Raw genomic sequence first — 14,460 nt, 5'->3', positions numbered from 1 at the left:
ACGTCAATCTCACGGCCCCTGTGCGCCTTTGTCTTTGCTGAGTGCCCGGCTCTGCCTACCACACACCTTTTGTCCGACAATCCAATAAGAGCCATTCTTCCCGCTCCCCAGCCCGGCTGCAGCCCGCTCTTCGGGGGTATTTTAGGTGCTTAATCGCGTCCTTTTAAGGACCTCAAATGGAGAATAACTTCCTCCTTTCACGCCGCCTGGCACCGGGACAAAGGGTTCCTGTGGCCCGGCCTCCTCCAGGAGCTCTCTCCTTAATATGTTTATGAGCAAGATTTGCCACCGTGCATCTGATTCTCTCCTGTGACCCCGCATGGAAACAATTATATATTATTATTATCATCATTATTATTATTATTCCTGCTAATTATTAAGATTCAGTGCTGTGACAGTGTTGTATTTAAATAGTCATGTCCCAGCCCCCGCAGCACTGGACGTTAAACATCCACAAGAAAATTATATGTATTTTATTTTATTTATTTTTTTGGCCGAAAACAGAATCAAAACGCACCGTCTCTGATTTCTTGAATTTATTTGAATAGATGTGAAATAGACTAAAACAATTCTCTGTTGAACCAAAAAAAAAAAACAAAACAAAAAAAACAATTCAAAGCAGTTCAGTCTCTCCATAAACTAAAAATATACCATGTTAAAAACAAACAGTTAAAAAAAAACCAATCGTCAGTTGGAGTCGGGCCGAGGAGGAACGGATCCTCCACCTCTGTGCTCCACCTCTGCGCAGCTCTGCAGCACAGAGGTGCAGCACAGAGGTGGAGCACCAGCAACACTTGCACCCGCAGCGCTGACCTTTCACCCTCGCTGTGTGACGTCCGCGGCCGTCGCGCAGCTGATCCCGGCGCCGACGCGCTGGAAGCAGCCGGAGATCTGAGCGTCAGCTGACAGGTGAATCCGGACTCACAGCCATGATATAAGCAACACTGTTTTCTGAGGCCATTTGACCAAGTTAGCACACGCTTCTAAAAGGTTGAAAAGGTTGTAGGTTAACCAAAACTGAAAGAGCTCCGTAAAAAAAGACAAAAAAAAAAAAAAAAAGAAAGAAAAAGGGCACCGGTTCTTGTTGTGGTGAGGGGCTACCAGGCCCGGATCCCCTGCAGGGAGCCCTGGCACGATGTGACCGCTGTCCCCTGATGTGTCTGGGGCTGTGGGGAGCCGCCGAGGCCGCTCACGTTTCCCAAGTTCATGTTCATGAAGGCGTTGGGGGTGCTGGACGGAGGGAGGGCGGGGATGCTAGTGTACGTGCAGCTGTAGTTGGTGTTGTAAGCCGGGCTGTTGTATGTGTATGCCGGGTATCCGTTATAACTGTACGGGTTGGATGGGTACGGAGCAGCGGCGGGGTAGCTCTGCGCACCGCCCAGACAGGGCTTCCCGTCCCGGACTAGCACCGGCACGGCGACGCGCCGGGGCGGAGGAGGGTGGTGCTGCCCCGCCGCCTCCAGGGACTTGTCCTGCCGCTGCCGTTTGCACTTGTAGCGGCGGTTCTGGAACCAGATCTTCACCTGGTTGGAGGTGAGCTTGAGGGTGGTGGCCAGGTGCTCCCGCTCCGGGGCGGACAGGTAGCGCTGCTGCTTGAAGCGGCGCTCCAGCTCGAAGACCTGCGCCTGGGAGAAGAGCACCCTGGGTCTCCGCCGGCTCCTCTGCTTCTGCACCGGCCTGTCCGAGTCGCCCTGCCCGCCCTCCGCTGCCTCCTCCCGGGACACCAGCCCGCAGCTCTCTGGGCAGGTTGGGAAATACACAGAAGAAGCGTTAAAACCTCCGGACTCCAACCATGACATGTTGTCTCTGTGCGTAAAAAAGAATCTCATGCCAGCTCTGAAGCTCACAGCCAGCAGGCCTGCGCTCTGAGCACGTTCTGAACAGAAGCCACAACACTCTCACACTTCACTCAGGACCTGTCGACAAAAATCTGTCAGAGCAGAGACAAAACTCAAACACGACGCCTGTCATTTGTTTCCTTAAAAATCTCAGATATAATGACAAAACCTTTAACCAAAAAAACAAAGACCAGAAACAATCTTTGTTTTAAAACTGAGACAGTAAAAATTAAAAAAAAAAAAAAAAAAACACCGGTGGAAACTGATCCATAAAAGACAAACAGCAAAAATAGAAAATATCTCTTTTGCCTAAAAGACAGATTTGAGAAAACGGTTAAATTTTCAGTGACTTCCTGAAGCTGGAAACATTTTTTAAAAAGTGTGTTCATGCGCGGTGAATAAGTGCAGAGCCGGTGGGGAGGACGTGTGTCTGACTGGGGCTGTGTTTATTAGCGCTACTTCGCGGTGTCATTTCTTTTACAAGCCTCTTTAAACTAATTGTCGGTTTATGGTCCACACATCATAACAGACTCCGCGGCTCAGCCACTAGAAACGTGTTTGACATCTCCACACTTTACAGGATCCGTCTCGGGCCTGTGGCCGCGCTGATACTGACTCCCTCCCATTTGATAGCTCTTTATTGGGAGAGTGTCTGGTGTCTGGAGGCGGAAGAGCCGGGGACAGACCCTGCTGTGCAAAGATTGGAAAATACCCGCGAAACCGAAGCTTTTCACTTATTTAAACCAGAGTTTGGTTTTATTTTGCACAAGCTAAATTCTGAGCGATGCTGGATTTAGTCTCTAAGGTCACCTAAGAGATCAAATGATCCAAAAAATAAATGAAAACACTGGCGTGATAGCTGCGATATAATATAGATATATATGTTTTATATTGGGTAAATAATATAAGAGCTGCAGGATTATTTAGAAAATGACGCACAACATATTTTCTTTTGTGCGTCATCTGTTCACACAAACCGGTTTGAAATGAGCCATTAAACACCCTTAAAGACAAAATGAGTGATTATATTTTCATATTTAATTCACAAACCTAAACTACACTGTGGGTGACAGAGGAAACATGTAGAATTCTGCACCAACAGGACTCTGGTCATGGTTACAGGTCCAGTTGTTTTTGTGGCTCAGCATGCAAATCATGGTGTGGCCACGGCGAATGTGAGGCTGCGCGTCTGGAACAGCTGCTTCTGTTTGAATTTAACCTTGTGCAGCTCGGTGGTTTTCTCTGTGAGGTGCTATGTGTAATTACGGTTACGCGTGTCCTTTGTTGCCTTTTGTCTAGCCGTTACAGTAGCAGCTTGTGCGTCAACTCACTGCTCTCCTGCTCCTCCAGCTCGGCGGCCTCCAGCTTGGCTCCCTGCAGGCCGGGGTGGACGTACATGTCCGGGGACAGACTGGTTTCCCCGCGGTCCTCCTCCCGCACCGCCAGCGCGCTGAGGTAGGCCAGGTTGTCCTCTCCGTCCGAGAAGGAGGGGCTGTCCCGGGCCCCGGCGAGCATGCAGGACGGCGGGGTTTGGAAATGCCGCTGCTGCTGCTGCTGCTGCTGCTGCTGCTGCTGCTGCTGCTGCTGCTGCTGGGGAGGAGACCCGGCCAAGTGCTGCTGGGTGTGGGCCCGGTGCTGTAGCTCTAGGGACCCGGACTGCTGCTGCTGCTGCTGCTGCTCCAGCTTGAGGATATCCTTGACAGAAAACGGCGTGGAGGTGAGCGGGCTCTGCAGCATCATGTCATCCAGCTCCTGCTCTGCAGCATCGAGGAAATGAAGCCCGCCGAGTAACATGCACTCCCCTTCTTCTTTACCACTCTTCCTCTAACAAATAATTGAGCTTAATAGCCCCTTCTTTGGTAATTGGAGGTGCCTTAAGCCTCTGGAATGCCTCATTGCCGTAAATCGCAAGAAAACATGGGTATTAGTCCCGGGTTAGTCCATGCAGGTCTTCTCTCTGACAGATATAATGTCGGGCTTTGTAAGTGGAGTTTGGACCGGGGCGAAGGAGCGCCTCTGCCTCCTCTGATGTCAGGGGGAGGGGTGTGTTTGAAATGGAAAGTCCGTGTGGGCTGCAAAGGGAGAAAGAGAGTCAGAGAGGGGGTAGGTGGGGCCTACGTACGTTACATGACGTATGTCCACATAGCCTACTGGTTTTGATTCGGACTTGTGCGAATATGGTGGACAGAGAACTGTTCTGACACCCTGCTCCACCGCTGTCCTCCCTCTTTATCCTTCTGTTCTGGCTGAATTCGCTGCAGCCGCGTTTTTACGCACAGATTCTGTTGCAAGGGCCACGTCAACAGTCCCGCTCTGTGACTGCAGATGTGTTCCCTGTACCTCTGCTTTGCTTTGTTGTGGTTTTAAAACGTCTTATTTGTAGTTTTAGTCTTTCCACACTGGGTCAGGATCCCGTGGTGCTCATCCAGGTTCGTGCGTAAATCTCTGCGCTCCGTGGAGAGAGGCGCACTGCGCGGTTCACGTCAAGGTCACCGGTCAGGTCAAGAGATAATAGAATCGGAGGGGGGCTCTTTACCTTGTTAACTTCACCCACTGCATTAATGATACATAAAAATTGCTTATTTTGGCGCGTAAATGCCGTTTTATGAGGGATGTGACGATTTAGCCAAATGTTGGAGTTAAGGTTCAATAATTTGGGCCTTGATGATAATAACAACCAGACTCCTGATCTCAAGATGCTTTTATATTTTCAGAAAGGCATCAGTGCGCCGGGTTAACTCCACTGGAGTCCGCCCCTGACAACCACACTTCACGAAGCCAACTTTCAAAATATTAATATTTTGTCTACATTTTAAAGAAGATGCCAAAGTTTCCAAAGACAGTGAACCCGTCAGACTGTAGCAGGAAGATGAGTACGAAAAACAAACAGACTTTCCCTCCAGAGGAGCCGAGGAAAAGGCCTGAGTTTTAAAGGTTTCACACAAAGCTCCAGCAATGAAATAATAATAAGAGAATAGCTTTAAAATTTGAGGGCAGATTTGAGGAGGATTTAAGGGTTCAAGAGGTTAAACGGCGCTGTTACCATTCTTTACTAGGGTCTATGAACCGAGTCTAGGTTTGATTTCCCTCCCTGCAGTGGACGCTGTGCTCGGTGTCTCTCCGTCCTCTTTATCGCGGGTGTTGTATTAATAACCGCCCTGGGCAGATAAGCAGGGCCCCCCGGGGCAATTAAAATTCCTCCAGGAAAACTGACTGACGTTTTTAGCCCGACCTAATCTGCTCCTATCAGCTCCCCCTTTCCGTTTTGCAGCGGGACCCCTCGCCTCTGTCACCCCGCTCCCTCCACTCCTCCTGCGGCGCGTTTTTCCTGCTCAGACACGGAGCAGGTGGACGGTGCCTTGCTGCTGGGCTCCGGGGCAGAGGGCAGAGCTGAAATCCAGCGGCCTGCAGTGTTTCCCATATAGTAAGATTTTGTCCTTAAAGGTTAAAGTTTAATTGGACATTGAAATCTAAAAAGTTCAATATTAGAGTGATGATATAGTTGAACATTTCTGAGGTGATACCACAGTTTCAGACATTTTATTCTCATTTGATGTGTTAAATATGTTCATGCTAAATTTGTTGATGCCTCAGGGATTTAGAAATGCTGAGGTTCCCATCAGAACATCCCAACAACCAAAGTTAGTCAAAGATTTAAACACAAAATTTCACATGTAGTTTTTCATTGAATTATATGAACAAATACTGCAACTATTGCAGATGTGTAATTAAGGTGGAGACTAAAATCCTTCTATTTAAATTCAGCCCCTTAGTTCTTTGAGTGTAGACTATAAACTTCTCTTCATACCTTAAACCCTCCATATTCCCAGAGATATGACTGAGGGTGTGATGCTCTCAGTGTCACGAAGCCACAGTGTATTAGACTAATATTAAAGATTTCAGACTCTGACTTCTCATCAGAGCAGCCACAGTTTTCTCCTCCTTTAACCCTCACACACAAATGACTGTTTATTTCAGTCGTCGTTTAAATTTTCTTCCTGTTAAAAGAGAGTTTTTCCTCCCCACTGTCGCTCACTGTGGGAACCGTGGAGTTTCTCTCCAACGCTGGGAGGTCTCGACCTTTCCCTTGAGATAATGAATGTTATGATTTGGCTCTATACAAATAAAATTGACCTGAAGTGAATGAATATAAAGACGATGATGCCAAACTGCTTTATCATAGAAGACAGTGATGTCAGTGAAGAGGAAGATGAAGATACACTGACATGTCTGCTGACGTTCGTCTTTATTCAGGAAGCTTTTTAAACAGTTCACGGACCCGTGGAAAGAAGTGGGAACTGACAGGTGTGGATGTTCAATCCATCTCCAGCTGATTCAGACACACACACGACTTCAGGATGAGAATGTGTATAAAAGTGTAAGTTACTCCAGACACCAGGAGTCTTCTGACTTTAACATTTCACATGTTTAAGGCTGAAACTCTTTGATATCGTGACGCTCCGTCTGTAGTTTCCATCATTTATCTTCCTTTAACTCTGCGACGATGCTGAACGACATCAGGATGTTGCTGTTGCTTACACTTTTAAAAACAGCTGAAGTGTGTTCCTGGAATCACAGAGTCTGAGATGAGGCTCCGTCCTCAAACAAAGTGAAAATATCAGCTCCATTTCAGAGCCTTTGTTGTCGCCTGATTCTTTCTGTTTTTATGATTTGCTCTTATTACAATATATAATATAATATATCAGTATTGTGCCCAGTTACATCCTCAGAGTTTGAGCTCTGGGTCAGAATATCAGGACTCAGTGTTGAAATTCTAACTAACTGCACATTTGTGCTGCATGAAACCGTAACACAAAAATCACAAAAACAGAAAATGTCAATAACTGTGAGAAAAGCTGCTGCAGGTGTGAACTTTTCCACACTGCAAACTTCACTGTCTCACCAAACCAAAAACTAAAAGAAGGTAACAGGAGCCCTGTGGGCCCCCCCACAGACCTGGGCTGGGTCTCAGGTAGTAAATATCCTGCTGTGCAGCTCTATCTATGGAAGCTGGGAACAGACAGATACATGTGCAGTTGCCCCTCTAGACTCCCCGGCGACTCTCTCAATTCACGCTATATCATCATCAGCGCGTCCTCATAAAAAAGTGCCAAACAAGGCGGGATAGTGTTTAGACTGGCACACGGCCGCCTCCATTTACTTTAAATAAGCATTAAATCCAATGACGCCAGGCTGAGCGCTGTGTTTGCTGTGCGTCAGATGGGTCAACGCTCCACAGCAGCTATTGGAAAGAAAATAAAACTGTTTTAGTTCAAGTGACAAGACGTTTGGTTTTGGTCGGATGGTTATTCCAAGACAGAGATTTCCAAACCGGGGTTCAGGGAACTCCAGGGGTCCTTGAAGGATTTCCTGTGGTGATCTTTCTGAGGTTTATAAATCATGTATTTTTTATCTGATGTGAACAGGAGCAGACAGTGTGGACTCAGAAACCAAGAACCTGACCGACCAGACCTTAAACCCCTGAAACTGGAAGCATATTCAACCTAAAGTGAGAAAAACATCCGTGATGCTTTGCCACAGAGAACCACACGTCCCTTTGACCCCACGTCTCACACTAACACAGCTCCTTCTTCAGTGACCAACCTCCACAGGCACAATTCATTTTGATTTTCATGACACCCAAATCTCTGTCGCCTGATACCCAACCAAAATAAAAAAAGAAAAAGAAAATTAGTTTCATTTACTCAAATTCTGCAGCTCTTTGTTGCTCTTTAGCCTCTTTTAGCTGATAGTTTTGGTTTCGCTGTTCAGTCTCAGCTCTCTGAGAACCCTGCCCGTGCAGAAACTGCAGCGTTTACACATATAATAGATATTTTCTCAGTAGATATTTTCTGTTTTCACCGTTTGTGTTTGTGAACCTCAGGGGTCCTGACTGGGGCCTCAGAGGTTTGAAGCTGTGCAGGAAAGGGCCAAAGACGACTGTGAGTTTTATCCCCAAACGTCAGAGAGAGAGACTCAGATAAACGTCGATCAGGAGGTGGCTCAGCCTGTACAACCGGACTGGTGCTGACAGAGCTGGAAGGGAGAGCGTGACCTCTGAGCGGCTTCTGTTTGGGCCTTTATCTCTCACACTAACAGAGATAAGCCTGTAAAAAAAAAAGTCTGAGCACATTTACACAGAAGTTTGAAGAGTTACAACATCTTAATGTTCATGGCTCTTTTTTCCAACAGTGAAAACCAGTGTTTCCTAAAAGACACAACTTAAATAAGACACAATGATTAATGACTTTTTGTAATAATGTATTTCTAAAACCTTCCGGTCTTAATGGTTTTAAATTCTCCTCTTGTTGTGTAACAGCAGAGTTTCACTGATATTAAAAGTCTGTGTATTATTCTCATGACATTCATGTGGAAACTGGCATCAAGTCACATCTGTATTTTTATGATTGACGGATAAGAATCAGGATGAGAGATTATTATATGTCAATTACCCAATAAGTAATCAATTACTCATCAGGTTATTATCGATGTAGCCTAATGATGCTCTCTCTTTCTCTCCCTCTCTTTGTGTGTGTGTGTGTGTGTGTGTGTGTGTGTGTGTGTGTTATGGATGGAGGAGGTAACAATAGGAAATGCTACACCTCTTGTCTGCTGTCATTTGCGGCCCAGCGGAGGCGCCAGGCGGCTCTGGATGGATGGAGAGAGAGGAGAGATAATCTCAGCCATCCGCCTCAACACACCGTGCGTGTGCGTGTGCGTGTGCGTGTGTGTCTTGTTTTCAGAAGCCTCGGTGTCTGAAGTGAGTGCTAACGAGCAGAGGAAACTTTATTAGGTTGTTAAAAGAGCAATGAAACACACACTTATAGCTACGTGTGTGTGTGTGTGTGTGTGTGTGTGTGTGTGTGTTCAAGGTTCTATGGGCTAATCAGAGAACAGACACAGCAACAACAGATCTGACTAAAGCTAAAAATGAAAAGTGACAGATTATTGATTCCAATCACGTCCCCGGTTCTACAGGTTTACACTTCTTCCGTGATGAGGAAACGAGATTTCAATTAAAGTTTATTTTTTTATTGCGGTTCTTTTGCAGATTTTCAGTCAGATGATAAAATACAATCAATTCATTTGATTACTTTTTTTCTTCATATTAGAATTTATTTATTTATTTATTATTATTATTATTATTATTATTATTATTATATTTACATGTATTTGTCAATGCATGAAAAAAATAAATAATAATAATAATAATTGTACATATTTAATTTGTAACTGATATCGACAATAATCAGGATGGAGGTGAAAGAACAGCAGCTTCGTCCTGATTCCGGCGGTTTGCTTCATTTTCTCTGGAATAATCACACAAATACTTTCATGGACTTTTCCCACAGGATCATTTATTTCGTTAAAACAGGCCTTTTATGATCACATGAATTTAAAACAGCATATATGCAATGGTTAACCTGTGTGTTTCGTTCTCGAAAACTCCACAACACGTCAGAATATTATTAATAATATTATTAATAATATTATTAATGATATTATCAATAATATTATTCATAATATTTTTTCCTATGCCATGAAGATTTCCTCCGAGCTGCTGTTTCCTGTCCTCAGAGAGAAGGTGAGCTCTGTTTATCTCAGCACCAGTACTTGGGAACCGGACAATAATAAACATCCGGTGGGATTATCCCTGACTGTTTGTGGTGTTTGTGGTGTTTGTGGTCAGGTAAATACACGCAAACACACCAACAGTTTCCAAAAAAAAAAGGATAAATCTCGGACAGAGTGGGTTTGATTCTGCTCTGTCTGCGTCCTGTCCTGAGGCCGTGCGTAAAAGTTCGTGCGTGTGTGTTTAGATAGCAGGGGCCTGTAGCAGCAGCCAGTCCCGGCTCCATTAGGCGGGGGGGCGGGAGGGGGGGGGGGGGGGGGGGGGGGCGCTATCTCGGTGATCCGTAACGTCCAGCGGCCACACACCTCCCCACGACAAAACACGATAAAAAAAAAAAAAAAAAGGGTGAAGCCTCGATTTCTCCTGAAAATGTGGCCGCATGATTTTTATTATTTATTTTTTAATTTTTTTTAATTTTAGAAAATTAACGCAGCGCTGGACGTTTCTTTCCCCCTCTTGTCCAACATTTATGGGTCAAAAACACTTTTAATTTTTTTTTTTTTTTTTTTTGCCAAAATCGCAAAGAAAAAAAAAAAAACCAACCAATTTCCACACCTCACTGTGGGTTTACACGCCGGGCCTCCTCTGCGCGGATGCATTTGGCCCCCGCGTCTCTCACAGCCCCAGACGCGCCGCGGCTCTGTTTACGGGCCCGGCCGCCGCTGGGGAAGGGCCGCGGGATGGTTTACCTAACGGGACTTCTGTTTCTCGTTTTCTGTCACCCTGCGCGCCAGAGCCCGCTGACAAACGACCGACTTTTACCGGCAGAGGAATTCCTGATTTATGTGGGAAATGAAACGGGAGAGAAACGATTTTTTTCCTCCTCTTCCTCTTCTTCTTCTTCTTAACCATGCAAACACAGTGAAAGGCCTCCGTCAGAAGCGGCGGGGCGGAGGAGGCCGTGTCCCCGCAGTGATCGATGGGAGTTTTGTTATGTTGTTTCTCATATTGTCGCATTGAAGGAGGAATAAACCGGAGCTGGACGCGGGGGGGGGGAGCCGCCGCCCACTATATCGACTCCTAAAGCCTCCACTTCCATTGTTATTACTGCGGAGGAAACAAGTGGTTGGGCCGCTGCGCCTGATTTATGAGCCTGTTGTTCCGTCCGCAGGCTCCGCGCTGTGATTGGATGAGAGCAGCGCGGAGGAGCGTCTCGGGCTCCTCGGCCTTATCACCGCGCACGGATCCGCGTCCTCAGCGCTTTCGAGGAGTGAAGCATTTTTATGAAGAATAATTTCCCCAAGATAAACTCAGGCCATGTGATGATTCCTCCCGTCTACTCTGAGGAGAAGTCTGTCTGTCTGTGTATAAACTGGGGGGCATTAGTGCCTCCAGAGGGAGGGAGGGAGGGGAGGGAGGGAGGAGGGGGGGAGCAGACCACTCCATCACGGCGCAGACAGTCCGGATTCCCCTCCTGCACCATTAGAGCCCCTTCTCCCTTTTTTTCCTCTCCCTCCCTCCTTTATCAGCTCTCTATCTCCTAAACAGCGTCCGTCCTGGCTGCTTTACAACCTGCCGGGGCTTTACCCATCAGTCACCGCGGGCTGAGCTGCCAGGCCCGGACCGAGTCCCTGCCTCTGCCGCCCGGCCGGGAGGACCGAAGCCTGCAGCCTGCAGTCTTTCCTTCTTTCCTCTGAAGTTGAAGTAGCACATGCACTCCATAAAATCCAACATTTAGGCTTCTGGGAAATAATTCTTAGTTATTTTTGTAAAACATAAATAAGGAAAATAAAAGTTTCCTGTGTCCGGAAACAGAACTGGACTTAATTTAGGGAAATTTCCTCCGAGAAAAAGTTTTTTTATTTTGACTGAAACTCTTGACTTTGGCTACAGAAGCTACTGGTTTGTGTCCAACATGGTATCATCCAAGAGTGTTTTATGAAATATGAGCTCAGAAGGAGGAAGAGACGAACTGGAAACGTTTTCTCTAAACACTGTTGAAGCGCGCATTTGTGCTTTTTTTTTTTTTTTAATCTTTGATGCAGTTTCCATTTGAACAAATGTTTTTAAACTCATCGAAGTGGCGTCAACTGCTTATTCTTTCTTCTTCTTTGGTCTCCTTCAAGTCACTTTCAAGACATTTAGATTTGCAGTTTGAAATGTTTGTGTTCTGAATTTTTTACTGTTTATGTTTTGTTCCATCTCTTCCATCGTTTAAAGACCCATTAGACAAACGCAGGGTGTGTTTTCTCCCGCCTGTGCAGCGCGCCTGCGGGGGCCTCAGGGCCACCCCAGAACCCGCCGTCCTGCGGGAACTCACGGGTCCAGCAGATGCAGAGAAAGTTCCCACTCACACGACCTCTGTCACACCTGATGGATGAGCTCTGGGTGGAGGCAGGAAGGCTCCTCTGCTACTTCTCCAACACGGGCTGCGCAGCAACAGGTTCCTGCTAAATCATCTGCGCAGATCAGTGTGCGCAGAAATAATATCACACACAGCGCCCAGATTTATTCTCCGTGTTTTTCACCTCATTAAAATATAAATATAATATTTCTAATAATGATTGTGACCAATTCACTACAAATATGGAGAATAAAAAGAGCCTCTGCGTCGCTCCGGGATTCAAACCTCAGCGCGCTTTTACGCGCAGGTCAAGCGTCTTCTGGTGCGCGTCCACGTCACGTCATGCCCGTCCACGTTGACCTGCCGGTTACCCCGGCTGTGCCAGAGGCCGGAGAGCCTCGCTGCCCGTGGCGTGCCGCTGCCGGTCCCCGGGCGGCTCTCAGTGTTTGGGCGGAGGAAGGGCCTGTTTCCTGGATCAGGCTAAACACGGGCCTCCGGAGCGCCGCGCTCAGGCGGGACCGGGCCGCTTCTGGCCGGATGGACACCGGCAATAGATCACTTTGACCACCGGGGCCCCCCGGGGGCCGAGCAGGCATATCGAGGCTCACAGCTGGGAAGTCTCTGGACCAGAAGGAGGAGGGGGTCAAGGGCCCCCTGCACCGCCGCTGCTCGGGAGTTTGTCATCCTTACGCCCCCGGGATGACAGCAGGGCAGAGGGGTGGAGGATGTTTATTGCTGCTTCTCAGGGAAGCTTCCTGCCATTAACTTTCACTTTCACTTCCACAGCAAAGACATGTACAAGGTCTCCACTCCTGTGGAACCTGAGGTCCCGCGTCAGCAGCTTTTCTCAGGTAATAACAGTGATTTTGTCTCAGAATAATTTCTACTGACGCTGAGTTGTTGCCGGCTGATGTGGGCTGGATGTCACTGGATGTGCACCGGCAGGACACTGACTCCTACACCTCCAGTTCCTTCCAAACGGGTTGACTGTAAAATGTCACTTCATAAACAAAAAGAATAATAATAAAAAATCACACAACATTTGAATTTCAGCTTTTCTAGGCAGAAGGTTTGTGGTAATGGGAGGCGCAGCATGATGACAACACTGTGGGGTTTCAGAGCTTTAGATTCAGATTCTGCTTTAAAGTGAAATAAATCATTTTGACCATAAACCCTCAGATCATCAGTGAGTTTGATGAGACAGTGAAGTTTCTCCTGAACTACCTCAAAACATTTTCTCTGAGATTTATCTGATAAATTATTAAACAGATTAATAATTTAATATGAAAGGTAATCTGTAATTCCTTCTTTTTGGTTTTTTACTTGCACTAAAATACTCCAATGAATTTAAAATATACTGGATCAAAAAGGGAAAAGGGAAAGTTTTATTAAAGGTTGTACATACTTTATATTCACTGATGAACAAAATGCAAAAGTACCCTTTACAGATTGTTGCAGAGAACCAGGGGAGCTGCTGTGGAACGGGCTGAAATGACTTCACTTTAATGTGCAGCTTATCGAGGCCCCTGCGTTATTTCTTCTGCAGAGACACAGTCAAACAAAGCCTCATCCACCTCCACTGTATCGTACTGTACTGAACATCAACAGGAAGTGGATGAGCAGGTTCACCTGAACGTCTCCACGTCACCTCCTCGTCCCCGTCTGTTCCTGAGGCTGTTCGACCAGTGTGTGTTTGTACATGCTTGAATGAGTGTGTGTGTGTCTCCATGTATGGATGTAAGCATGACAGCACCTTGGGGTGTGTGTGAAGGGTGCACAGTATGTGTAGAGTGTGTGTGTGTGTGTGTGTGTGTGTGTGTGTGTGTGTGTGTGTGTGTGTGTGTGTGTGTGTGTGTGTGTGTGTGTGTGTGTGTGTGTGTGTGTGTGGTGTTGTGGGGTCGAGTTTCCTCTGAGCTGAACTTGATGCTGTAACTCAGTCCAGTGAATCAGCTAATGAGCCTGTTGGACATGTAATTAGCTGTAGAGACGTGTAATGATGCTGGCAGCCCTCCACCTGACACTTCATTAATGTGTGTGTCTGTGTCTGAGTGTGTGTGTGTGTGTGTGTGTGAGCTCCATTGTGAGTGTTTAACAATACACACTACGGATACTTTTCACAGTCCAGTCCGTCCTGTTTTGTTTCTTTACGCAAATATTCTTAATGAAATTCAAGCTGAAACAATTCAGCCCCAAATTTCTTCTTAAAGCTCCACACAGTCTAAAGGTAGATGTCCATGTGTTTGTGATTATAAAGCAGGTCTAGGTTCTATATTAATACTGTGAAAGTATCAAAGCCTCAGTCCACAGAGAAATGCACACAGCCTGTATTCAGAAACTGAGCCTTAAAACCAGCCGTCAGGACTTCTGGAACTTTGTGATGTCACAACAAAGCAGTCACTGCTCTAAGCCACGCCCACCTGGACCCACCATCCAACCTCGCAAGATTTGGTTTCTCTGAGTGTTTACCTATAATCTGCTATATTTCTTATTAAAACAATCAGCCAATCAGAAGAGAGAAGCCTGAGAGAGGAGATGTAAAACTACACTGAGATGGTTTTTGGTTCTTAAAAGCACAAATATATCTTCTGATGGAGATCAACACTTCAGATAAAAAAATGTAAAATACGGGACCTTTAAAAAGTTTTTAAAAGAAAAAGGCTCGTTAATTCACAGCTTGTTGGCTCCTGTGTAAACAGACTGTATAA

At 46.3% G+C, this 14,460-nt stretch overlaps 1 protein-coding gene across 1 annotated transcript; it reads right to left on the bottom strand.

Annotated features, from left to right (window-relative positions):
* Positions 1-521: 521 nt before the first annotated feature.
* Positions 522-3,819, bottom strand: LOC139637110 (homeobox protein Nkx-2.5-like). Its single transcript, XM_071505659.1, has 2 exons — positions 3,170-3,819; positions 522-1,738 (listed from the first exon to the last, which is right to left on the bottom strand). The coding sequence occupies exons 1-2, from the start codon at positions 3,630-3,632 to the stop codon at positions 1,098-1,100; spliced, it is 1,104 nt and encodes a 367-aa protein (XP_071361760.1). The 5' UTR covers positions 3,633-3,819; the 3' UTR covers positions 522-1,097.
* Between the last annotated feature and the right edge of the window lie 10,641 nt (positions 3,820-14,460).

Source organism: Trachinotus anak, unplaced genomic scaffold, assembly GCF_046630095.1.
Source record: "Trachinotus anak isolate AG129_WGS33_773 ecotype Australia unplaced genomic scaffold, CSIRO_AGI_Tana_v1 ptg000019l, whole genome shotgun sequence".
Classification (NCBI taxonomy): domain Eukaryota; kingdom Metazoa; phylum Chordata; class Actinopteri; order Carangiformes; family Carangidae; genus Trachinotus; species Trachinotus anak.
Note: the sequence above shows the minus strand (reverse complement) of the source record. Positions and strands in the feature narration are given on the sequence as shown.